This window comes from Penicilliopsis zonata, assembly GCF_001890105.1.
Source record: "Penicilliopsis zonata CBS 506.65 unplaced genomic scaffold ASPZOscaffold_19, whole genome shotgun sequence".
Lineage (NCBI taxonomy): Eukaryota > Fungi > Ascomycota > Eurotiomycetes > Eurotiales > Aspergillaceae > Penicilliopsis > Penicilliopsis zonata.
Window position 1 is genome coordinate 262,653 of NW_019208927.1, and position 21,445 is coordinate 284,097.

General features: G+C 48.8%; 12 protein-coding genes across 12 annotated transcripts; 6 read left to right on the forward strand and 6 right to left on the reverse strand.

The window, feature by feature from the left end:
- Positions 1–200: 200 nt before the first annotated feature.
- ASPZODRAFT_146133 (hypothetical protein) lies at positions 201–2,708 on the forward strand (the record flags this gene model as incomplete). Its single annotated transcript, XM_022725150.1, has 7 exons — positions 201–455; positions 593–678; positions 740–1,048; positions 1,099–1,536; positions 1,610–1,875; positions 1,938–2,447; positions 2,503–2,708. The coding sequence occupies 7 exons, from the start codon at positions 201–203 to the stop codon at positions 2,706–2,708; spliced, it is 2,070 nt and encodes a 689-aa protein (XP_022577928.1).
- Positions 2,709–4,321: 1,613 nt separating this feature from the next.
- ASPZODRAFT_943623 (hypothetical protein) lies at positions 4,322–5,685 on the forward strand. The gene is made up of 6 exons (XM_022730482.1): positions 4,322–4,436; positions 4,522–4,554; positions 4,625–4,683; positions 4,743–4,923; positions 4,981–5,213; positions 5,276–5,685. The coding sequence occupies exons 1-6, from the start codon at positions 4,404–4,406 to the stop codon at positions 5,334–5,336; spliced, it is 600 nt and encodes a 199-aa protein (XP_022577929.1). The 5' UTR covers positions 4,322–4,403; the 3' UTR covers positions 5,337–5,685.
- A 307-nt stretch (positions 5,686–5,992) lies between these two features.
- ASPZODRAFT_28430 (hypothetical protein) lies at positions 5,993–7,525 on the reverse strand. Its single transcript, XM_022728134.1, has 3 exons — positions 6,745–7,525; positions 6,451–6,679; positions 5,993–6,388 (listed from the first exon to the last, which is right to left on the reverse strand). The coding sequence occupies exons 1-3, from the start codon at positions 7,340–7,342 to the stop codon at positions 6,190–6,192; spliced, it is 1,026 nt and encodes a 341-aa protein (XP_022577930.1). The 5' UTR covers positions 7,343–7,525; the 3' UTR covers positions 5,993–6,189.
- Positions 7,526–7,637: 112 nt separating this feature from the next.
- On the reverse strand, positions 7,638–8,936 carry ASPZODRAFT_136280 (hypothetical protein). The gene is made up of 5 exons (XM_022724026.1): positions 8,544–8,936; positions 8,295–8,472; positions 8,122–8,220; positions 8,004–8,056; positions 7,638–7,939 (listed from the first exon to the last, which is right to left on the reverse strand). Exons 1-5 carry the CDS (start codon positions 8,866–8,868, stop codon positions 7,758–7,760), a joined length of 837 nt encoding a protein of 278 aa, XP_022577931.1. The 5' UTR covers positions 8,869–8,936; the 3' UTR covers positions 7,638–7,757.
- Positions 8,937–9,084: 148 nt separating this feature from the next.
- ASPZODRAFT_136281 (hypothetical protein) lies at positions 9,085–11,258 on the forward strand. The gene is made up of 5 exons (XM_022724027.1): positions 9,085–9,309; positions 9,377–9,623; positions 9,682–10,102; positions 10,157–10,705; positions 10,783–11,258. Exons 1-5 carry the CDS (start codon positions 9,223–9,225, stop codon positions 10,880–10,882), a joined length of 1,404 nt encoding a protein of 467 aa, XP_022577932.1. The 5' UTR covers positions 9,085–9,222; the 3' UTR covers positions 10,883–11,258.
- On the reverse strand, positions 10,954–12,149 carry ASPZODRAFT_74468 (hypothetical protein; the record flags this gene model as incomplete). The annotated part of the gene is made up of 4 exons (XM_022729967.1): positions 10,954–11,053; positions 11,152–11,257; positions 11,319–11,831; positions 11,900–12,149. The coding sequence occupies 4 exons, from the start codon at positions 12,147–12,149 to the stop codon at positions 10,954–10,956; spliced, it is 969 nt and encodes a 322-aa protein (XP_022577933.1).
- A 229-nt stretch (positions 12,150–12,378) lies between these two features.
- ASPZODRAFT_103401 (hypothetical protein) lies at positions 12,379–14,265 on the forward strand (the record flags this gene model as incomplete). Its single annotated transcript, XM_022720834.1, has 5 exons — positions 12,379–12,457; positions 12,529–12,581; positions 12,633–12,754; positions 12,806–13,856; positions 13,925–14,265. 5 exons carry the CDS (start codon positions 12,379–12,381, stop codon positions 13,949–13,951), a joined length of 1,332 nt encoding a protein of 443 aa, XP_022577934.1. The 3' UTR covers positions 13,952–14,265.
- Positions 14,025–15,074, reverse strand: ASPZODRAFT_136283 (hypothetical protein). Its single transcript, XM_022724028.1, has 3 exons — positions 14,808–15,074; positions 14,419–14,674; positions 14,025–14,355 (listed from the first exon to the last, which is right to left on the reverse strand). Exons 1-3 carry the CDS (start codon positions 15,020–15,022, stop codon positions 14,323–14,325), a joined length of 504 nt encoding a protein of 167 aa, XP_022577935.1. The 5' UTR covers positions 15,023–15,074; the 3' UTR covers positions 14,025–14,322.
- A 345-nt stretch (positions 15,075–15,419) lies between these two features.
- On the reverse strand, positions 15,420–16,770 carry ASPZODRAFT_136285 (hypothetical protein). Its single transcript, XM_022724029.1, has 3 exons — positions 16,556–16,770; positions 16,339–16,505; positions 15,420–16,274 (listed from the first exon to the last, which is right to left on the reverse strand). The coding sequence occupies exons 1-3, from the start codon at positions 16,734–16,736 to the stop codon at positions 15,885–15,887; spliced, it is 738 nt and encodes a 245-aa protein (XP_022577936.1). The 5' UTR covers positions 16,737–16,770; the 3' UTR covers positions 15,420–15,884.
- A 374-nt stretch (positions 16,771–17,144) lies between these two features.
- Positions 17,145–18,380, forward strand: ASPZODRAFT_19518 (hypothetical protein; the record flags this gene model as incomplete). The annotated part of the gene is made up of 1 exon (XM_022727412.1): positions 17,145–18,380. The coding sequence occupies one exon, from the start codon at positions 17,145–17,147 to the stop codon at positions 18,378–18,380; it is 1,236 nt and encodes a 411-aa protein (XP_022577937.1).
- Positions 18,381–18,426: 46 nt separating this feature from the next.
- Positions 18,427–20,160, reverse strand: ASPZODRAFT_944827 (hypothetical protein). The gene is made up of 5 exons (XM_022730484.1): positions 19,924–20,160; positions 19,158–19,875; positions 19,033–19,095; positions 18,865–18,976; positions 18,427–18,788 (listed from the first exon to the last, which is right to left on the reverse strand). The coding sequence occupies exons 1-5, from the start codon at positions 20,071–20,073 to the stop codon at positions 18,473–18,475; spliced, it is 1,359 nt and encodes a 452-aa protein (XP_022577938.1). The 5' UTR covers positions 20,074–20,160; the 3' UTR covers positions 18,427–18,472.
- A 252-nt stretch (positions 20,161–20,412) lies between these two features.
- Positions 20,413–21,384, forward strand: ASPZODRAFT_103409 (hypothetical protein; the record flags this gene model as incomplete). The annotated part of the gene is made up of 2 exons (XM_022720835.1): positions 20,413–20,654; positions 20,735–21,384. The coding sequence occupies exons 1-2, from the start codon at positions 20,447–20,449 to the stop codon at positions 21,382–21,384; spliced, it is 858 nt and encodes a 285-aa protein (XP_022577939.1). The 5' UTR covers positions 20,413–20,446.
- Between the last annotated feature and the right edge of the window lie 61 nt (positions 21,385–21,445).

Sequence of the window (21,445 nt, forward strand, 5' to 3'; positions counted from 1 at the left end):
CCAAGGCAACCTGTAGTACTCCGTACGACGGATAGAGACTCGCAGCTGAGTCAGCAACACCAGCCCAAATGGGAAAACGCCGAGATCGTGAGTTTTCTGCCGATTTCCGGCGCATGGCATTCTCACGCATCGCATTTACCACTTACTTTGATTCGTTTTGCTACCCCCCACGGCTCCATTCTGCCGGGAGATAAGATCATATGCCTATGGAACTGGACTTCCAAAGAGGTATGGTAGCAGCTAATGGGCTGACTACATCGGGGAGCCTGGTCTCGCCGCCGGGGCCCGACAGCAGTCTTCGGAGCATCCCCAGTACTATCACTACTCGGCCGGTCTCTGCCTTTGTCTTTCCAGACACCAGTTCGGCGTCCCGGGAAATGGAGAAAGTCCAGCCGGTCACTGGGAAGCGGCGCGGTGGGAGTAGAAAGGCCTGCAACGAGTGTAAACAGCAGAAGGTAAGCTTTGCCAACCCCGATGCCTCAGTCCAGCCTGTCGTTTAATCCTCGACAGCGCTGGACAACTTGCAAGTATTGGAGGTTTTGGCTGAGTCTGTATCATTGTCTCTCAACAGCTACGATGTGACATCGTTCAGGTGCCTGCTGCAGCGTGCTCGCGTTGCCGGCGGTTGAACATTGAGTGTAAAGTAGAACCAAGCTTTAAACGCATCTCGAAACGCAGGTAGAGTGCAATTTCCCCCAAAATGATGTTTGACGTGTGCATTGGTATTTAACTACTACAGACGAAATGCGGAGATGGAAAAGGAGATTGCTGATCTCCGACGTCGACTGGCTAATGGTGAACAGCCAGCGGCTGGAGATCTTCATGCCAGTGACGAACTGTCTCAGTGCTCCGACGAGGTGTTTTGCCCGCCTGATTCTGCAATTTCGAACAGGATACGGACAGTCTCGGTCCCCATCGAGGCTCACCACTCCATCCCGACTCCATTGACGATGAGAAGAGATGGCTCGATCGTTTCTCAAGACGACAATCTTTGGAGGTTGGAAGACGTGTCCTTGTCAAAGATCAGGGTCGCGAGACTCTTTGAACGGTATATTTCCCCTTCTTGTACTAGCATCAGTCAAGCTCTAATACCCATAGTTTCTTCCAATTCTATCACCCTTTTCTCCCTTTGCTGGACCCCCAGAAAGGCCCAGAAGAGTACTTTCAAGTATCCAACTTACTGGCATGGACCATCGTTTGCGTTGCCAGTCGTCGTGCACCTTTGGAACCTGGACTTTTGAGTTCTCTTTCGGGTCCAATCAGTCGCCTTGTCTGGTCCACGATTACTGGTGTCCCTCAGGATTACCATGTGGTTAAGGCACTCTGTCTTCTCTGTACATGGCCCTTACCAACAACTAGTCAACGGACCGATGCAACCTTCATGCTGAGTGGTCTGATGATGCAGATTGCGATGCAACTTGGCTTGCACCGGCCCGTCCAGGCTGAGGAATTTACCACCTTCCGGATGGAAGTTCGGGGGGAGGAAATGAAGGACCGCCTGCAAACATGGATTATTTGTAATATCGTCGCACAAAAGTAAGTCTTCTTGGATATTTGAATGTATGCCAAAATCATGGGGGATCTAATCTTTGTATTTCCTTTGTCTCAGCGTCGCCACTGGTTATGGCCAACCCCCCAGCACAATCTATGACTGGGCACTTGAACCCGCATCATTGAAAGACGCAGACTATCGGTTGCCCAACGACCTAAAGATTCGACTTCGCATTGAGAAATTTTGCGACAGGGTCACCAAGGCACTGTATAGCAGCAAGCCTGACCCAGCAGAGTTCATTAGCTCGGAAAAGTTCCTGATTATACAACTTCTGGAAAATGAGCTCAAAGATATGGAACTGGATTTCGGTCGTAGTATGACACGTATGTCTTGTGTTTCTTCCAGTTTATAACGACCCTTATTATTTACTAACATGTGCTTCTAGAAATCAACATGATTCACCTACGGGCAGCAGAGCTCCACTTACGATATTTCGTCTTCCTCGGGAACAGTTCACGGAGTGATGATCTGACGAAGCTCTTCATCGCAACTACTTCTTTCCTTGGACGGGTGCTAGACCTTGAAACTGCTCCCGGAGAGCTCCTTGGCCATGCTACTAATTATATACTCCAAATGATTGTCTCGGCTGCATTTGCTCTCATGAAGTTGCTCAAGAGTGCATTCAATCGTCATATCGATTTTGAGCACGGCAAACTGTTATTCAACGGGGCTATTTCGGCTATTCGACGGATCAGCGTCATGGACCATGATCGGCCCGTGCGTTTGGCGGATATTCTCGCCCAGATGTGGAATGCAGGAACTCCAGGGTCTGCCAGCGAAGAAGATGCTCTTCAACTCAAAGTTCGATGCCGGATGAGCATGAGCCACGTATATGACACAGTCTGGCGTTGGCGACAGAGATTCCGTCCTATGAAGAGCGTAGAAGATGTACAATGTGAGTTTTCTTGGCGTTTTGGATTCTTGAGAAGTGTGATCGCTGACTGGTGTAGCTGCTCAAGCCAACCCCAATATCTCATCCACAGGTCTTGCTAGACAACATGACGGCTCCTTAGATGGGTCATCCTTAATTCTCCCTCCACAATTTGACCAAGGCCCTGCATTTATCAGCGAAGCAGGTTTCTCGGAGGTTTTTGATTCTCTTAATTGGGTTTTTGATGGTATACCCGACTCTTTTGTTGCTCCTCCAGTTATCTGAGCGACCAATTTTGTCAGACGAGGAGGGAACCGATCTACATTAATAGCAGCTGTTCAGGTCGGAGGATATAGCGCAACCTTTTCTCTCTGGGTCATTGGAAACATTTCCTTACAGTTCGACCTCTACACACTCTCTTGGACGTCAAAGACCACGAAATTGGTAGCAGAAGGTATCGAGCATGGTATGGGCCGTGAAAATGGAGTTATTTTACGGGTTTTCTTGAGTGACTTAGAAACGAAAGGACAACGGTCGACTACTCAATGCGAGTTCGTCTGCTTCATCAGTCGACTCCCAAGAAATGAAGGCCATAGATTTGGGTCAAACAGATGAGAGCCACAGGCATCACAGGCACCATCTCAACCTCATCCAAGTCCCAACATGGCGCATAACTATTCGCATCTATGTCTTGGAGAGATTAGGACAAATATGCATCAATACATGGATGGCTGGCCCTGTCAGCAAATCTACATTTTTAAGTCGTCTCCGGATGGCCGGAAAGCTTCTCCACGACCACTCAGGCTGTGAAACCTGAAATCTCCAGTGGATCGTCGGTGCATGGCTCTGGTTCAACGCCACGAACACTACCAGGTTTAAAGTTTCAGGAGATAAACAGGGCGCTGAGACCTTGATATCTCATCTCAATTGTTGTTTACTGCGCGAATCCTAAAGAATCTATTGGCAGCAGCAATCGAACACAGCCTATTGTCGATTGGGGGAGCAGACGACTGATTGGCGGCATACCCTTCCAAGGCTACGCTGAAGCTTGAGGTCCCTGTGCCAACGATTGGAGATTTGTGCTGCAGCGTGGCGGTCGACAGGCTGTATAGTAGACCATTACCTACTACCTAGGCGCTGATAAGTTTTAGTTTGGATGCAGGAGGCTGGAGCTGGTGCCGCAAGAGGATTCCAATTCTTTGGAGGTTGGGAGGGAGTGCTCCACTCCTAGTGTTGGTCGTCTTTTCCCCCATGGTTATTATTGATTGATTTGATAGTCAGCCTTCCTGCCTGCCACAGGGCCACAGGCTGCGGAGGCGCAACCTATTTTATCGGTCGTTTGCAAGCGTACGTCGTAGAGATAGACTAGTTATATAATTCAACCTTTATATCCAGATCAGATGATTCCATGCTCCTGCGGTCTGGTTTCCCCCTGTCCTGCCTAAGCGCCAGAATATCAGCTCCAGTGCCGCCCCCGCCTGGCATTTTAGTCCCGTCTCCTCGCCAGCCCATTTCCCCCCCCTCTCTCCCCTCAACCCTGCGCGCAAATCTTTACCACATTGTGCTTTTTTCGTCTTATACATCAGTTGCATTATCTGACTGGGCTACTGTTGCATGTTCTTATATTATTATTGCTTGCATTGTGGACAACGGAGAGGCTAGTGTCTGCTTTGTTCGTTGAAAGGTACGCTTCTTTTGTCCCCTCCCCTCGAGCCCCTAAATACTACCTAGAGAGCTACCTGGCCTAGCTTCCTGTCACCGTCTCCAGCCCCGAATTTATTCACCATCTCCCCTACTGACCGTCCCATCGTCCCATAGATACCCTCGAATATATTTGTCGATATCGCTTGTGTTCTGCGCATCGCTTCCTTCTCCTTCGCCGTCTATCGTGGAATGACCTCGGCTGGCCTGCAATTGCTTCTCCCACTCGATTATAAACCGTACTTTTTGCTCTGCATAACTTAAAAGAAGCCGTATAAGATGGCATCCGGTCCAGCTACTCAGTCATTGAAGGTATGCAGGGTGTCCATCGATAATCTTCAGATCGTTCACCCCTCCTATTTATGACTATTGGGCTGATACATTGGTGCCTGTATAGTGTGTGGTTACTGGTGACGGTGCAGTTGGCAAAGTCAGTCCTTATCTCTCTCGATGTGCTTGTGGAAGAAGGTCCCCCAGTGCCTAACAGCTCGCCCCCCTAGACATGCCTGCTCATTTCTTACACAACAAATGCATTCCCTGGAGAATACATTCCTACAGTGTGCGTCTCTATATCTACGTGGACACCTTAAAACTGTGCGATTGACCGATCTCCTCCAGATTCGATAACTACACCGCCAGTGTTATGGTAGATGGTCGGCCCATCAGTCTGGGTCTGTGGGATACCGCAGGGCAAGAGGATTACGATCGCCTGCGCCCGCTGTCTTATCCACAAACAGATGTCTTCCTGATCTGCTTCTCCATCGTCAGCCCGCCTTCATTCGACAACGTGAAAGCTAAGGTAAGCCTCCCCCCCCCATCTGGGAGTGATCGCTCAGCGAGCCTAACCCATGGGCAGTGGTTTCCCGAGATCGAGCACCACGCACCCAACGTTCCTATCATCCTTGTCGGCACCAAACTTGATCTGCGTGACGATAGAGCGACCGCCGACCAGCTTCGTGCCCGCAAAATGGAGCCCGTCTCCTACGAGCAAGCTCTTACCGTTGCCAAAGAGATCCGGGCCCATAAGTACCTGGAATGTTCAGCTCTCACACAGCGCAATCTGAAAAGCGTATTTGACGAGGCGATCCGGTAGGTCTCCTTTCTTCCAGCCCTCTTCCATCAAAATAAGCGCTCACGAATCTTCTTACCAGGGCGGTCCTCAATCCCCGTCCCACCGCGAAGCCTAAGAGCAAGAAATGCTTGATCTTGTAAAGCCTTTTTTTATATCTCACCACCATATAAGCAACTAATACGGCGTCCTGGTAGCTTCATGCTATTTTCATCGTTCTTTTTTGGTTACCCTCCTCGCCTCATCTTATGCCCTGATATCTCTTTTTCTATTTTTTTTTTCTTTCCTCCTATTTTCTCTCCTCTTTGACAGGGTGCCAGATATTTCCTAATTCAGTATAAAGATGTACCATGTCATGCAAGATCATGCTATGAATGTCATACCCAGGGGCTGTATCATGAGACAGCTGGATCAAGCTTTCTATTCACTAGTCTTTCGAACTCACTTGCCTCTGAACAGCTCGGTTTGTTCTCCCCGGTGTTGAGAACCTCAGCTGTGCTATCATCGGTGTTTTCCCCCCTTTCCTCTCCTTATTTCCTCCCATTTTTATGAATAATGTACATGGGCATTCTGTCAGTCATTTCCAGATTGTTTTTGACGCGCTATATATACTTATCCCAGAGCGATCTTGTAATAGATTCTTTTCTAGCATATTGTTGAATATGTACGGGAGGCTAACCAGCTCCAAGATGAAACATGGACTGCTGCTAGTTATCTGCTCATTACATCGAACTCACTAGAAGCATCATCCGGAGGCACTAGGCTTGTTGCATGCTACCCTTGACTAGAGCTACGTCACGCATCTTCATCCATGTATGATTCTATACACCGCTATATTCATAGATATGCCAATATATGGTTGAATGTATAACTAGCTATATCAACGTCAAGGGATATCGAACTCTTGTCGTCAAAATGGAGACAAAAAGGAGAAAATTCTTTTATACCACGTAATGATGCAAAAGGACGGCGTCATGATGTCTGCGACGTCACGTTTCATAAGAGTCTGTTTCTACGACTGGGATGGATACCGGCGAACTCGTCCTGCGCTTCTTCCCCGTTTCCGTCCGTGTCGAACTTCTTCGCCTTCTCCTGTTGGATCCGTTTAGCGTTGCGGTTGCGCTCGTCGTCGAGTTTCTTATTCTTGTACTCGATTTTCGCTTTGCGGTTTTCGGACTTTCCACCTCCACCGGCGCTGGGCGACAGGTTAGCATTTTGAAAAGAGAGATCTGGAGACTTAATTCAGCGATAGCTTACGTCAACTCGACATTGATTCTCCGTGCTGGCGACTTGCCGTCGTCAAATGTGGAGTGGTGGTACAACTTCAAACAGGTCTTCATGCGGTCAAAGTTGTCAAACTCGACGAAGCCGAACCCGCGACATTTCTTCGGGTTGTCCTTTTCCGTGGCGACACGCACAGAGACTGGGGGGTTCTTTTCAAAATGCTTTGTCACCGATTCGACAGTTGCGCTATAGGGAAGGTTTCCTGGACGCAGAAAAATGCAGTTAGCCTCGAAGAATCCCTCGTGATAGGCAGAATGTCCAACTAACCGACAAACGCAATGAACCGGGTGGACTTCTGCTGCGAGCCCTGGCTATCCTCTGATTGATTCTGTTCCTGTGACTCTGCACTGTCCGGCTCTGCCTTGCCCTTCTCCGTCGCCTCATTGTCCTTGTTCTTCTTCTCCTTCTTCTCCTTCTTCTCCTTCTTCTCCATCTTGCTCTTCTTCTTCTCTTGTTCAGTTTCAGGCTTCACAGGCTCCTCTTTCTGCCCATTCTTTTCTGCAGGGGTAGAATCCACCTCCATTGCATCTTCGGCTGGGGTCTCTTCGCTTTCTTTTTCTGCCTTCTCCTTCTTGCTCTTCTTCTCCTTCTTCTCCTTCTTCTCCTTCTTTTCCTTCTTCTCCTTCTTTTCCTTCTTCTCCTTCTTTTCTTCCTTGTCCTTCTTTTCCTTTTTGTCCTTCTTGTCCTTCTTGTCCGCTTTTTCGGCCTTTGTATCGACAGGCTCGGTTACAGTCGCAACATCTTCAGCACGCTTGCGTTTCTCCTCTTTCTTGGACTTTTCGCGCTTGCCATTTTCGTCCCGCTTCGCTTTCTTGCCTTCAGGTTCGACCACGTCCTCCACGAGCTTGCGCTTCTTATCGCCCATTTTGTCCAGTACTCGCGGTTAAACTCAAATACTCAGAAGATATGGCTGTAGAATAATCAATCAGGCAAAGGATGTATAGACTCCAAACTGTTAATCTATTGCGCCAACTCGCTGCGACAAACAATTGCTGAATCAGAAGAATAAAGCTGTTGTAAAATAGAGCAAAAGCTCGGCGGTGGAGTTAAAAATTCGAGATAGGAAGCGGGAAAACGTTTTCTGCTGGTTGGTTGAAGGCGGTGAGACTAATGGGTGCAGCCGTCCAATTTTTGTGGATTATGATTGGCTAGTATATATTCAGGAGACGTCAAGGGTTGATATATATTTAATTATAGCTGAAAAAACATATTGAATCTGTACCTATGAGACCTACTCGAGGTAGATTACCAGCCCAAACGCCGATGTACATGCTCATCCTTCAAAACACCAGAATCTGTATACGCTTCTGCTTTGCCCCGTAACGATCCCGCAATTCAGAACGAGTAAGCAGCTGTAGAAGCGGAAGATGTGTCTCCTTCATGTCGAAGACACCGCGCTGTTTTTGATCAATATGTGAGCCATCAATCACGATCCGTTCCAGATGATCTAGTTTGAGCTTTCCTGTCCTCGGTGTTAGTGACAAGGATATTCAGTCCCGTGGCCATTGCAATTTAGATTGACCTACCTGAATCAATGAGATCAGACAACCGCTGAGGTGTTCCAACGCCGAGGCCAATTCTGTTAAATGTTAGCTAGAAGATCCAAGCTGATAGTGAATAACACCATCCGGGGAAGATCCGTACCGTGCCCGTTCGAGGAACTGTTTGGCTTCCTCCAACTTAATGTGCTTAGCGAATAATTTGCCAACGATAGATTCTTTCGTTTGGAAAGCTCGAAGTCCTCTATTAATGTGTGTTAGAATATCAGTTAATATACCAAGCGTATCTAGGTGGTTGAATATCCCGAATCTGCTTACCGAACCAGATCAGCAGCTCTAAGAGCCGCAGCGGCGATTACCAAGGTGTGTGGGCTGCCCTTTTCCTCCGCAGCCTTACTTAAATCAAAGCCTTTAGGACTGAAGTTCTTCAGGAAATCAGGAAGTTTGTCCATAGACCTAGCGCCCTCGAAAGATGATGTGTCCAGGAATGCAGAGTCTGGAGCAATGGATAGTCAGAATACGGTACAAATCGTCTAGAAAAACACTACCGAGTGTGGCCAATCTTACCTGGGATATAGAGATCGCTGATTTCCACCTCTGTCAGTTCCTTATTGTGCCTCTTCAGCTTCTGCGCAAAATGATCCGCCAGCAGCCGCCCATCCATCTTCCCAATTGACTCATCAATTCCATTTTTGCGCTCTTCGTCCTTGATATCTTGTTCTTTCGACGCCTGTTTGTTCTTCTTCCGCCGTTGCTTCTTCTTGCTCGGTCCCTCTGTGGGCTTGCTGTCGTTCGTCGCTTTGCTCTCTTCTTTGGTAGACTCGTCTGCCTGTCTTTTCCGCTTCTTCTCCACCTTGGCTGAAAGCCCAGAGACTGGAGGTACTTCGGCCATTTCTGAAATCGGGTATTCAAGCCTCTTCGCGGTAGATAATCTCGAAAGTATCGCTATAGAAGAGAGATGATTTCGCAAACTCCAACATGATCATCATCGCGAAGCACTTTTTTTGCTGAGTCAGCAGGGACATGGGTTTATCGATAAGCGCACAGACCAGACCAGACAAAGTGACTGAGAGTCTGCGACGCGAACTGGACATTCCCACCCCTCCTCATCCTCGTGTCCATCTCTGGCGGGAAATTGCTGTGACGTGGAGTCTCGTCCATGTAGGCTAATAGTCTCTTGTTTTTCTTGATATTTTTCACTTGTCAATATAGCAGTACATATCAGGTTCCGACTACTTCATTGATAATGTCAACACCGAGACCGCGTGGCCGCCCCCGGTTGTCGGGGAGCTCTGAGGTAGATTCCACGCCAGGAGACACAACTATTACAAGAGTTAGTGAATATGCTTCGCGCTTTTGATCTAAATAGGAAACAATTGGGATTGATGAATTGCGTCCAGATCCAACGACTTCCCATTCATAATAGATACCCGCTCACACCGAGCCGGCTCACAACAACAACACCCTCTGGGAACCGTTCAGCAAGCCGGTATACACCGCGAGCTAGGGGTGCTGGCGCGCCTTCAACGCCCTATGGTCTTCGTGCTATGCAGCGCCGCGCAGCAAATACTCCAGGTCGCGACCGGAGGAAGAGCTTCCGAATGCAAAGAGAAACCACTTTTGATATCTTGAGAAATCTCGGCAGAGGTTCGTTCAAATGACAGACCGACCCTGTTTTGTTCTCTAATAATTATATGTATTACAGCTTTGGCTCCTACGTCTGAGGCGATTCGCTCATCGCCTAAGGAAGAACCCGAACCCGAACCTATTGAAGAGGAAATCGACGAGATTGATGAATTAGATCGGGAACCAGCCATCGAGAGACCGAGACTCTCTCTGCCAATCGACGAAAGTCCGGAAGAAGAGGAAGGGGGAAGCCCAGAAATGCGTCCTCCTCGACTCTCGCTCGCTTTTGATGAGGAAGACATCACTGTCGAATACCCACGCAGGGCTACCATGGATCAAGATAGAGGCCGGCTCTCCATGATGAGCTATGGGGGTACAAGACTTAGTGAAAACTTTGGTGACCTGACACAAGTGGAGTCCGAATCGGAAGGCGGTGCTTCTCCAGGAATACAAGAAGGGGCCGATGACACTTTGATCAGCCAGGGTGCTTTCGACAGGGGGTAGGCAATCTTTTGTTCACTTGTACGATTGAATTACTGCTAATGTTCAAAAAGCGGAGAAACCGAGGACCTAGGGAGATTTAATATTGACTTTAATTTCCCGTCTCCTGTGGCACCAGCCATCGGCGACGATGTGGGCGAGCCGCTCAACGATGACGGGTTTGAGTTGGATGCAGTGGACATTAATGAGGGCGCCTTGGATATGCAAGCAGACGCTGGATCGGTCTCTTCCGCAGACGATGCTACGGGTGGCTTTGGCCTGGACCTCAATCTTCCGCCACGAATCTCTCTCAGCCAGAGTCCAGGGTTGGTTGGAGGCGGTTTGCGTGATGAACAGTCCGAACCTGGGAAAAAGCAGAAGAAGCTGTCTCGGCATGGCATTCCTGTTCCAAATTTGCCTTCCGGGGTTGTTCGAAAGCTGGCCATGCGCTTCGCGCGCGCAAGAGTTGGCACAAAGGCAAAGATCAGCAAAACAACCCTAGCAGCGGTCGAGCAAGCGTCCTCGTGGTTCTTTGAACAAGCCAGTGAGGATCTAGCGGCATACTCCAAGCATGCAGGACGAAAGACAATCGACGAGAGTGACGTCGCAACTCTAATGAGAAGGTGGGTTGGTTTTTTTCCTCTATATAACATATCTTACAACCTTTCCATCCTGCGGATGATCTCTAATTGCCATTCAGACAACGTCATACCAATAGCTCGACCACAATATTCTCACTGGCTCAAAAACATTTGCCGAAGGAACTCCTACAAGACATGCGGCTTGCCATGCCTCCCTGAAAGACTTAAACATGGTACAGGATGCAATGAACGTCAACCTTACGAGACGCAAAGATGATCTTGTGCGAATTTCACCAGCTTTTATTCTGGCGGACCCGTCGAATGGCTTCATTCGGTCGCTTCCTGATGATCATCCACAGCATGATGGAGGTTGCAAAGGAAAGTCCAAACCTGGAGAGCGTCAGCGACATGCCGAGGATGAGAGAGAGGAACCCGGAGCCTCCCAATGTCGTAAAAATTCAGTCAGTCCATTGCGACGGAAGACATACCAGGTGAAAATGTATTGAGTGTGGTTATTTTTGAGATTGACCTCGGGAGCCCGGCCGATGGGAATGCCCTTCGCCTCCCGGTCATACGCCTCAAGCAAGTCCGGCACTGAGCAGGAAGTCACAGTCAGCTTCATAACCATGTACAATATGCCTTTCTTCTCTCTTACCCATAGTTTCTTCAATCCACACGGGCTGGCTGCCCGTGTATTCAGCCATCTGATAGACATCCGGGAAGTAAAACTTCCCTTCCTCGGGCTTGTTATCGGGCGTAAACATGTTCTTCTTCCACGGCTCGCGCAGCAATCCTTCCACAGTGACCTCTCCTTGGGGCAAACCCAAAGCTCTGTCCTTCTGGCTCTTGGCCTTTTTGGAGATCCAGCCCCTGTTAACCAGGACGGTACTCTGTCCTTCACCTCTCTCCAGAGGTGTTATAACCAAAAATCCGTCCTCGCCCTCCCGCATCCGGGGTCCCACAAGCATCTCCTGGTCATGTCGGAAGTGGCCGGTGGCAAGTACTCGGCGGTAGTCGAATTCCGAAATGGCATCCGGGTCGACTCGTGGAGGAAGCGGCAGAGGGGGCTTGACAAGGCGGTCCTCGACCTTTGCAATCAACTTGGTCTTCCACTCAAGACGCTGGACCTGCCACGCCCCAAGGCCAAAGGAAATAATAGGGATGAGAGCTACACGAAGTAATATCATTAGTTCACATAAATGGCATAAATAGAAACAGATTGGCACCCCATCATACCCAGAATAATGAGGCCTGGCCCATGTTTTTGGCCAGTCCGAACAATCTGCGCGGGGTGATCAACAACAGACAGCCATCGGGGATCATCAGCTGGCTGCTTGTAGCTGTAGAATCGGGTCTGTTGTCGCCGACATCTTGCGCAGATCGAGTCGAAATTTAGGGAGGATTCATTATTGCGGATATTTCGCGCAGGAAGCTGCCACGAGGCTTTGGTAGCTGTGTGTCGGAACAACGACAAGATCGGCCGCATTATCAATTGCTATACAGAGGCTCTAGAAGAGCTAACATATGAATCTGTATCGTTAAACCAAATCTGTGGAAACAATATTCGCAGAACCAGAGGGTGTTGAGGTCGGCCCGCGATTGTTCGGGGCTCAAGTGGGACGCGGCGATAAGCAAAGGGCATCTCCGCCGAGTCCACTTCCAAGTAGCTACGTGCTGCAACTACAGCATGAACCACGACTGGCGCGTGTTCCGTCATGTTTTTTGAAGGAAGTCTCCAGGAAGGGATTGCCCTGGCTGTGAGCGAGGTCAAAGCTGTTGTCTGTTTCGTTCGAGGTTTGTTATTTGTTTACTACCCATAGTGTCGGTCAATTAGGTGGCGCTGACTCGTCTGTTCCCGAATATAGATGACACGCCCACCAGCTCCGAATGGGAGGATGAGTATTTCGCAGGCGAAGAGGTACCGTTCCATAATGTGTCGGATTAAGGTTTCATTTGTTGAGTGCACTAGCAGTTCGCAGCCCTTCTGAAGGCTAAATCAGTGCTGTTGCGGTTGTCGGCTGGAAGCCAGGAAGTTGGGTTTTTGACCTCTTTCTGTCCGATTGCCAAATTCCCGGCGGTAGTTGTTATCAGGTGGGTTTAAACTCGGAGACTCAGATGAGTTAATAGGCTGACAATACCTAGAAATGGAATGTTGCGCGAATACATTATCCCAGACATTACGAAAGACGACTTTCGCCGCCGACTGACAGCTGCTCTTGAAGAGCAGCCACCTCCCCCCGTCGTGCCAGAGCCAGTACGCTTATCGCAGCAACAGACCGAAGGAGGAAATGCGCCCGAGATGGTTCCGGTACCTCGTCCTGCTGTATCTAGCCACCAAGCTCCTCAACCGTCACCTGCTTCCAGCACAACACGGGAAAGTCAGCCGCGTGATAACGGAGTTGAGAAGAAGACCGAAAGTACCGAACAGTCGAAGAAGAGTAAATTCACCAAGAACCCCAGCCCAGCGACGCAGAAATCTGTCCAGCCAAAGCAGGAACGCCAAGTGACATCAGCTGCAGCGAAGCAGAATAAAGTCACGAGGGACTCGAGTCCGCAAGTCTCCAAGCCCAAGAGCCCTCCGATCAACATACATTCTTCTCTTCCACAAACCCCTCAAGAAACTGGACCGTCTCCGCCGACCCAATATCGTCTCAGCGTCCGCCTCTTCGATGGTAGCTCTGTGCGGTCGAGCTTCTCTCCTTCGCAAACCATTCGGAGACATGTTCGACCATGGCTTGAGGAACAGCTGGCTGGTGAGAGCCGGCCATTCAACCTGAAACACATTCTGACGCCGCTTCCTAACCGGAATCTTACCATCGCCGAAGAGGAGCAGACGCTACAAGAACTTGGCCTGGGACCAACTGCGAGCCTGGTCATGGTTCCGATCTCTTCCTATACAGAAGCCTACACCGGGTCTGAGTCCAGCCTTCCTGTCCGCGGGGCATATGCAGCCTATGGGCTTGTCTCCTCGGCCGTCGTTACTGTTTCAGGTCTTGTTGGCTCGTTCCTGGGATACGGCCAGACACAACCGCCCCCAAGTGAGTCACAACCGGTGCCGGAGACACAATCTACTCCATCGATGGGCGGCGCCAGCCGCCCAAGGCCTTATAACACATCCCGAGGACCCCATATCAGGACCCTCAGGGATCAGTATGATGAAAGAAATAACAGTCAATTCTACAACGGAAACCAGGTATGCGAGATATTCCCACCGCAGGTCGATGTTTGTTCATTCGAGGATTGCTAATATTCTTATTGCAGCTCAACTTCGAACCCCAGGATGAGTGAGTCTTATCCAGGGGCCTTGCCTTGAGAAGTACCGGCGTGGTCACTACTATATCATGCGGGTAATCCCCATATCGTATAATTATTCTTATTTTACGGATGTAGCAGATTGAATGTATAAGGGAAAGAATGGTTGTAGAGTGGAATGGGATCACTTTCATTAGTGATATCGTCTTTTTCAATTTTTTGCTCTGTTTGTTCGAGTTTATCCTCTTACTTCGTGTCTCTTCTATGAGACCCTGGTCCAGGGATGGAACCGTTGAAAATACAAATGTTGGTTGGTATACATGACCCGATCAAAAGCGACTGGATTTGTGAAAAAAAAAGTAGATTGCATCCCTCAAATTAACCCCCCGGAAATGCATGATGACAGCTTAGTAAGGCTTAGCGGCGGCCTGGCAGGCTTTCTATTTCTAATTGTTAGCAAATTGATTCATCGAATTTATGGTATTATTTGTCGATTGACGTACCAGCTGGTCCAGGTACCAACCGCAAATGGACATGTTGCCCTGGTTCTCATCCATACACTTGCGGAAATTGCGAACGTCGGCCTCGCATGCAGGGGTTTCCCAGGCACTGTTAGTCGCGCTGCTCTGCCACAGCCCGTTGTCCATCGACTGAGACTGCGCGGGGGGAGGAGCCTGCTGGGCTTCGGCAGGAGCGCTGGAGCCGCCGCTGAAGAAACCGCCGATGGCGTGTCCGATGGAGGAACCGACTGCAACACCACTATATTAAAGAAAATATTAGCATGTCAGATCTCAAGCAGAATTTATTCGGAAGTATGTTTTTTTTTCTTCATCACCACCAGATCGATGGGGGCAGATCTGACAGGAAATATCCTGTTCGGGAAAGAACCTACGCAGCAGTGGAAGCCATCTGGCCAAAGAGACCCGGCCCCGAGCTCTGCTGGACGACTTGCGGAGGGGGCTGGTGAGCCTGCTGGGGGTAAGGGTGAGCAGCAGTCGAGTGAGGCTGGTGCTGCTGCTGGGCCTGGGGAGGAGGAGCTGGCCGGGCAGGGGCGGCGGTAGGTCTGCTGGGAGCGCTGCGCGCAGGGGTAGAACGTTGACGAGGCATGGTGGCTGCGGCTGTTGTAGGTGTGTGGGGGGAAGGAGATGTGGTTGGAATTAGAAGCAAAAGCTGTTTGTAAGGAGGCAGCAGAATTAATATACACGGATTGATGGAGGCAACAAAAGAAGAGACTCGAATATCGGCGGTTGAGAGCCACAAACTCCGATGCAGCTGCGAATAATACCGACGATGATTGGTTGGCCCGCTGTATTACTTAAGCTTTCCATGGGACTAGACTGTCCAACGGACTTAGGCGAAACCTCCCGTGCGCCGTCGCCGTGCCTGTCACCTGACAAGACCGGCTTATTGCCAATTGATCATTGAGTAGTTTGCGCTGACGTCCATAGAGGACCTAGCTATCATCCGGGCTTCTCCGTACTTCGGCATGGGTTATGCTTTGAGTCTCCGCGCAATGAGTCACTAAGGCTGTGAATTCAAGGGGACTTGGCCGTGTTGAAGGGTATTACGGGTTGCTTCCTTTTGTTTCTCCAAGCTTCTTACTCTACAGAGTCTTCCTGTTGCGGATTCAAAAACATATGAAAATTTTCGAATACATGAGGGCATTAGATTTATTCATTATATTCTTCACGCTGCAAAGTGTAAAGAAAACTTGGTAACAAAAGATCCCATTGCGGGATTTGTTCAAATCAAGCTTATGTCAAACAGAGGGGGTATCAGAATAGACCGGCAACTGCCTAGGAGCTCGATTGACGAGGAGCAGAATTCAGGTGTAGAAGTTTATTCTGCCCTGAAATCGGTATCGACGCTGGAAAAGGCTCGCATGATGCTGTTCTTAGATGATAACTTCAAAGAGTATCAGAACCAGTCAACCACGGTTGAGGAATGACTTGATGTTCGATCTCTGTCTTCATGATTTTTTGGCCTTGGATTTCCGCATCTCTTGTTTCTTCTTCCGTCTTTCATCTTTCACTTTCTTTCGGTTTTCTTTGCTGAGCCTTTTTGGCTGTCTAGCAGCGACCTTGGCTGCCATCTTGTCTGACTTGTGAGCTGAATCTGATTCTTTCAGTTCTTCAGCTGGGCGAGAATCTAAAGCCATAGAATTGTCACCTTCATCGACCTCGCTAGCATCAGATTCGAGGTCAGAATTGGCACTCGAACCCGAACGAGACTTGGAGGCTGGCGTAGTTTTTTGGGAATCCGCAATTCTCTTAGCTACCATATTTGCCTTCAACTGAGCAACAGCCTTTTCCTTTGCTTCCCGCTCGGCACGTTCGAAGTCGATTCTATTGTTTCCGGCCTGGTGATGCAAATTAGGATCTCGTTTTCGGGTGATCAGATAGCAATTGAAAATACCAACTCACCAGTCCATGTTTGATAAAACGACCAGCTGCCTGCTTGTCCAAGGTCAAGGTCCTCTTTTCTGGCTCTGTTTCCAGGTTTTTGATTTTCTCGAAGTACTGTCTCACTCTGGTCAATTCTCTAAAGACTGGATGCTCCTTGGCATTGACGCCCTGGAGACGTAGATAAGCTAACAAAGAGTTAGTACATATAACTTTTAAATGACAATCAACCACATACAAAAAATCAGGGACTCCAAAGTATATGTTATCAAAACTTGGAGCTTTGCCTTGTCTAAAACCGGCAATTTCTTGGACGTCTCTGAGAGCACACGGCCAAACAAGGGCTGTATAAGTTCTTCAAGATCTTCGACATTATCTTCTAGCTGCTCAAGCAGCGGTGTCAAGTCAGCTATATCCATCGCAGAGTGTTCTTGAAGGAAGGACGGCTGCTCGGTACTATCTGATATGGAAAGCCCGAAAGATGGGTATTTTTTTTATCTACAGGCGGTGAACCAGGCGGTGTGTATTTTCATGTACTCTGGACCTCCTTTGGCCGCCTGCATCATTCTTGTCTAATGATATTAATGAATCTACATCTTCAAGCTTTATAGCCAACAGAGGGTGATCTATGCAGAGTTAGCTTTTCGGAAATTGTCTCCTAGATCTACAGATTTATAAACTCTTGTTTTTTCAAAGTGTTGCACGCAAGGTGTTGCCGTCCGCTTTGGCGGATCGGCATTTTCGAACTGGACTCTTCAGTCCGGCTGATTTTCACTCCACAGAGCACGAGGAGATTCCTCTCGAATGGGTCGAGTCGACCGTCGTGGATGCAGGATGTAGATGAAATATCCAAGGAGGCCAATGGCAGCCGGCTATCAGGGCGCATCCACATTTTAGGGATGGGGAATCTTGGAACATTTGTGGCACATTCACTGGCAAGTAGGCAATCTCCTCCCCCGACAACCTTGATGCTCCACCACCCGCAGATATATTCTGCTTGGCTATCAAAGAAAAGATGTCTTGCTGTCAATGTCAATGGACTGGACGACATCAAGACCGGGTTCGATGTGAATGTATTGGATGAAAACAAGTGGTACTCGATTTCTTATCAACAATCGAAAAATGAGCCGGTTGACACCGAGAGCCCTCGACGCCGACTTGCAGAGTCCAAGATAGAGGGCCAAGACTTGTTATCGCAAGCAATGGAGGATAATGAGAAAATCGAATGCCTGATTGTCGCCGTGAAAGCTCCTCGAACAGTTGCGGCTCTCAACAAGGTCCGTCATCGTCTAACGCCCGACTCCACGGTGCTGCTACTTCAGAATGGAATGGGAACGATCCAAGAACTCAACGACAGAGTGTTCACTGATCCTCAAACACGCCCACATTATATGTTTGGCATCGTATCCCATGGATTGAAGAGAAAGGAGTACTTCCAGGTCGAACATAGCGGTATTGGCACAACGATCATCAGTCCAATTCCACCACATAATGATCTCTCTACTACAAATCCCCTCGGCGATGGATGGGCGCCGACAACCAAATACCTCCTCCGCACTTTAACTCTCACACCTCCGCTTGTCGCAATTGCGGAGACGCCTTCCTCGTTAATCCTATACCAGCTAGAGAAGTTGGCCATGAACTCTGTGATCAATCCTCTCACTTCAATCTTTGATTGCGATAATGGCGAGTTGCTTTACAACACCAGTATTGATCGTCTGATGCGAATGCTTTTGATGGAAATCTCCAGCGTTATCTGTGCGTTACCTGAATTACAAGGTATCCCAGGCATCGAAGACCGGTTCCACCCAGAACGCCTGCGGCGCATGGTACTGCAGCTGGCAAGCAAGACTTCCGGGAACACCAGTTCGATGCGTCGAGATGTCAGTGTCGGAACGCCCACGGAAATCGAGTATATCAATGGCTATATCATCAGAAGGGGCGAGGAATTAGGTATCAAGTGTGCGGTAAATTACATGGTCAAACATATGGTCATTTCCAGACAAACGTTGAACAACAAGCGAGAATCTAAGGCGATTCCTATTGATGTTCTGGGAGAATAGGCCTGAAGACTGGCTTATGTCTCTTAAGGATCTGATGAATCGGAATATTTTTAGGATATATATAATAGAGTTGCCGGCTACTGATTTGTCTCTTAAGAGATGGCCTCAGCAGTGTTGTTGCATAGCCATTCTATCTGCTTCCATCTTTTCAAAAGCATATCGATATTACTGGAGAACGGTACATTCTCTTCGTTGGATCGCAGAGCTTCCAGCGCAGTAATGGTTGTCTTCGCCTCGTTTGAATAAGTCTTTACCCAACCGCGAATAACAGACTCTGTTTTTCGAGCGTCCACGCCCTTGGTCGAATGGCCGAGGACATAGTTTCGCCAGTTCCGGCGAGTCATGTATTTTATACAGGCAGCGATTTCGGTCCGGTAGCAGGCGCCAGACGCAGTGAGCTGGTAGTTACTGTGATGTTCCGGCATGATCAGATTTGACGGTAATGAACCCGAGACAAATGAAAGGAGGGTAAAGAGATGCTTACCCGTAATATTGCTGTAGATTGAGTTCTTCTTTTTGGGACGCGTTTAGGTCTCGGAATACGATGTCATCAAGATATAAGGATTCATAATCATTTTCGTCGAGGAAGAATCCATCTGTATGGCGTTAGTATGAGTATTTGGCCCGTATATGTCGTATAGTGGCGACTAACATTCGGTAAAAAGAAAATCATTTGAATGAGGACCGTAACTCATGTAGATTTCTTCTCCCTTGTCTACAGAGTCACATTAGATCAGTCCGGACTACGATAAGGAAGGGTAATTTGAGGCGAATTACCGTAGGATTTGGTTGCCCGAAATGTGTATCTTGTCCCGTCAAAGTTCACGTCACACTTTATGTAGCGTAAAATGTCAAAAGATATTCGAAAAGACCAGAAGCATTCCTTCCAAAGATGACATGAGACAGGCTCACTTACAGCTACATCGGAATGGTTGAAGTAATCCGCAAACGGCACCAAGGCCATCGCGTCATTGCGGTCTTCTGGCGGCTGAATGCCAGGCATCAGATAGTAGAAGCTTCTCGTGTTGACGATGAGCCAATAGTAAGAATACGTGTCCCAATCTGTGTCGGGAAACACTGCCAGTACACGATCCCAAGCATCGAGCAGCCTTTTTTCCTGCTTAGGGAGAAGGTCCTGGTGATCACGGTCGTACTCATACTGAAACTGGGCTCCATTTTGAAAAGAATTCCACAGTCCTGATATTGAAGGTGGCAAACAGATGGTTGGAGACGATATATCGTTATTTTTCGTATTCGATGTCCGCAGGGATTGTGGCCACAAAATGGGCATACTGTCCTTAAATTCTTGGTGCATGGGCCAAGATAGCCTCCATAAGTCATATTTCTCGAGATCTTTAGGTTCACCGTGTGTGAGAAACGCAGCAAGAAGCCCGTGGACAGAGATATCGTCTGCAAACCGGGTAGCAAAGGATAAAGGGATGGAATCAGTCGTCAACATCACTTGAAGAGGGACCGACAGAATTAGCTCCCCTTTCTAAAATCAAATTAGCCAACGACACCGAGACAGCTATACAGTACGTACTTCGATGCCCCTCGTTGCTATCATGCCTAGACCACGGCCATGGAATCTTGCTGGAGAAACCCCACTCGCCTCAACACCCTGAGAGATAGCCCATTTTGTAAATTTCTCATGGGCTTCTCCAGGCCACCAATTTGGTTGTTCTTGGGCCATTTCTAAGGTCTGAAACCAAAATGTGTGGGCAAAGACAGTGAAATAGGAAGGCTACTAGAGCAGACAATGTAAGGCTAAGTTGTCATGAGCGTTCTCCAACAACTCAAAAATAAAGAGCGGTAGCTGCCGGCTTATTAAAAATGAAAAACGGCGATCTCCACGGATTCATCCATATTTATTTGTACAAGTCTCGGTCCTGTAATCCATGTCGGGCTCCGAACCGTGCTGGAACTTTTTTGGCAGTTGTGAGTATGAAGCGTTTCCTTATCGGTCCATTATCGGGACTCCACCAGAGATGTCGTACCACTTCCCGAGCCTCAGCAGCAGCTTTTGATCTTGCCAGGGTCATGACGAGTTCGAAAAACACACAACCATGTCGGTTCTGGCAAGGCAAATTGCGCCGAGTGCGCGTCTCTTGACTCCTGTGACAACTGCGCCTGCTTGTCTGCTTCCGAGGCACTTTTCCGTCCTCAATCGCCCACAGCCCAATTATCCAGGTCATATCCCGCTCACGTTTATCGAGCGCGGCGCCCTAGCTGTGGGATCAGCTGTAGGGTCTCTTATAAATCCCCGCCGAGGAGGTATATTTACCTGGTGATGTCCTGTGCGATTGGTGATTTGATTTGTACGGCAGGAGCAGCTAACCTAGAGCTAACCTAAGATCTGATTGCTACCCTGGGCGAGGCAACGGCCACCCCGTATTTCATATATCGACTCCGCGATGCAATGCTCTCGGATGCCACCGGCCGCCGTATTTTACGCGATCGTCCCCGTATTACCTCCAGCACTATGCCTTTACCATATCTCCGATCCTTGCCTGAGAACTCCGTCGGCCGTACATATGCAGCTTGGCTAGACCGGGAAGGCGTATCGCCAGATACTCGCAGTCAGGTTCAATACATTGACAATGAGGAGTGTGCATATGTCATGCAGCGATACCGGGAATGCCACGACTTCTATCACGCCGTGACGGGTCTGCCGATCTTTGTGGAGGGCGAGCTCGCGCTCAAGGCCTTTGAGTTCCTGAACACACTGATTCCCATGACAGGGCTGAGTCTCTTTGCCATGGTGCGGCTGAAGCCAGCGGAACGGGAGAGATTTTTCTCCCTGCATCTCCCTTGGGCAGTCCGGAGCGGTCTTGCAAGCAAAGAGCTCATCAACGTTTACTGGGAGGAAGTACTTGAAAAGAATGTGGACGAACTACGTCGCGAACTCAACATTGAGGCACCGCCGGATCTGAGAGAAATCCGTCGAATGATTAGAAGACAGCAGAAGGAGGAGAAGCAAAGAATGGGGCAACAGACAGCGTAAATGCGCGGAAGTACTTGGAACAGGTTCTAGATTTCAGGTAGTGTAATATTAGTTACTTGTA

Excerpts from the sequence above, each read along its gene's own strand:
- ASPZODRAFT_28430 (XM_022728134.1), bottom strand. The coding sequence starts at position 7,342 with ATGGGCGATAAGAAGCGCAAGCTCGTGGAGGACGTGGTCGAACCTGAA. Across the intron at positions 6,680-6,744 it reads CCGGTTCATTGCGTTTGTCG|GAAACCTTCCCTATAGCGCA; the intron begins GTTAGTTGGACA and ends TTCTGCGTCCAG. Across the intron at positions 6,389-6,450 it reads AGAATCAATGTCGAGTTGAC|CGCCGGTGGAGGTGGAAAGT; the intron begins GTAAGCTATCGC and ends CCTGTCGCCCAG.
- ASPZODRAFT_136281 (XM_022724027.1), top strand. The coding sequence starts at position 9,223 with ATGTCAACACCGAGACCGCGTGGCCGCCCCCGGTTGTCGGGGAGCTCT. Across the intron at positions 9,624-9,681 it reads CTTGAGAAATCTCGGCAGAG|CTTTGGCTCCTACGTCTGAG; the intron begins GTTCGTTCAAAT and ends TATGTATTACAG. Across the intron at positions 10,706-10,782 it reads GTCGCAACTCTAATGAGAAG|ACAACGTCATACCAATAGCT; the intron begins GTGGGTTGGTTT and ends ATTGCCATTCAG.
- ASPZODRAFT_136285 (XM_022724029.1), bottom strand. The coding sequence starts at position 16,736 with ATGGATATAGCTGACTTGACACCGCTGCTTGAGCAGCTAGAAGATAAT. Across the intron at positions 16,506-16,555 it reads TTTGGAGTCCCTGATTTTTT|CTTATCTACGTCTCCAGGGC; the intron begins GTATGTGGTTGA and ends ACTCTTTGTTAG. Across the intron at positions 16,275-16,338 it reads GTTTTATCAAACATGGACTG|GCCGGAAACAATAGAATCGA; the intron begins GTGAGTTGGTAT and ends TTGCATCACCAG.
- ASPZODRAFT_136283 (XM_022724028.1), bottom strand. The coding sequence starts at position 15,022 with ATGCCTCGTCAACGTTCTACCCCTGCGCGCAGCGCTCCCAGCAGACCT. Across the intron at positions 14,675-14,807 it reads CAGATGGCTTCCACTGCTGC|TGGTGTTGCAGTCGGTTCCT; the intron begins GTAGGTTCTTTC and ends TCTTTAATATAG. Across the intron at positions 14,356-14,418 it reads GTTGGTACCTGGACCAGCTG|AAAGCCTGCCAGGCCGCCGC; the intron begins GTACGTCAATCG and ends AATTAGAAATAG.
- ASPZODRAFT_136280 (XM_022724026.1), bottom strand. The coding sequence starts at position 8,868 with ATGGCCGAAGTACCTCCAGTCTCTGGGCTTTCAGCCAAGGTGGAGAAG. Across the intron at positions 8,221-8,294 it reads AGAGCTGCTGATCTGGTTCG|AGGACTTCGAGCTTTCCAAA; the intron begins GTAAGCAGATTC and ends ACACATTAATAG. Across the intron at positions 7,940-8,003 it reads GTCTGATCTCATTGATTCAG|GAAAGCTCAAACTAGATCAT; the intron begins GTAGGTCAATCT and ends CACCGAGGACAG.
- ASPZODRAFT_943623 (XM_022730482.1), top strand. The coding sequence starts at position 4,404 with ATGGCATCCGGTCCAGCTACTCAGTCATTGAAG. Across the intron at positions 4,555-4,624 it reads GTGACGGTGCAGTTGGCAAA|ACATGCCTGCTCATTTCTTA; the intron begins GTCAGTCCTTAT and ends TCGCCCCCCTAG. Across the intron at positions 4,924-4,980 it reads TCGACAACGTGAAAGCTAAG|TGGTTTCCCGAGATCGAGCA; the intron begins GTAAGCCTCCCC and ends ACCCATGGGCAG.
- ASPZODRAFT_944827 (XM_022730484.1), bottom strand. The coding sequence starts at position 20,073 with ATGGCCCAAGAACAACCAAATTGGTGGCCTGGAGAAGCCCATGAGAAA. Across the intron at positions 19,096-19,157 it reads TCGGGCAACCAAATCCTACG|ACAAGGGAGAAGAAATCTAC; the intron begins GTAATTCGCCTC and ends GTGACTCTGTAG. Across the intron at positions 18,789-18,864 it reads AATCTACAGCAATATTACGG|TAACTACCAGCTCACTGCGT; the intron begins GTAAGCATCTCT and ends GGAACATCACAG.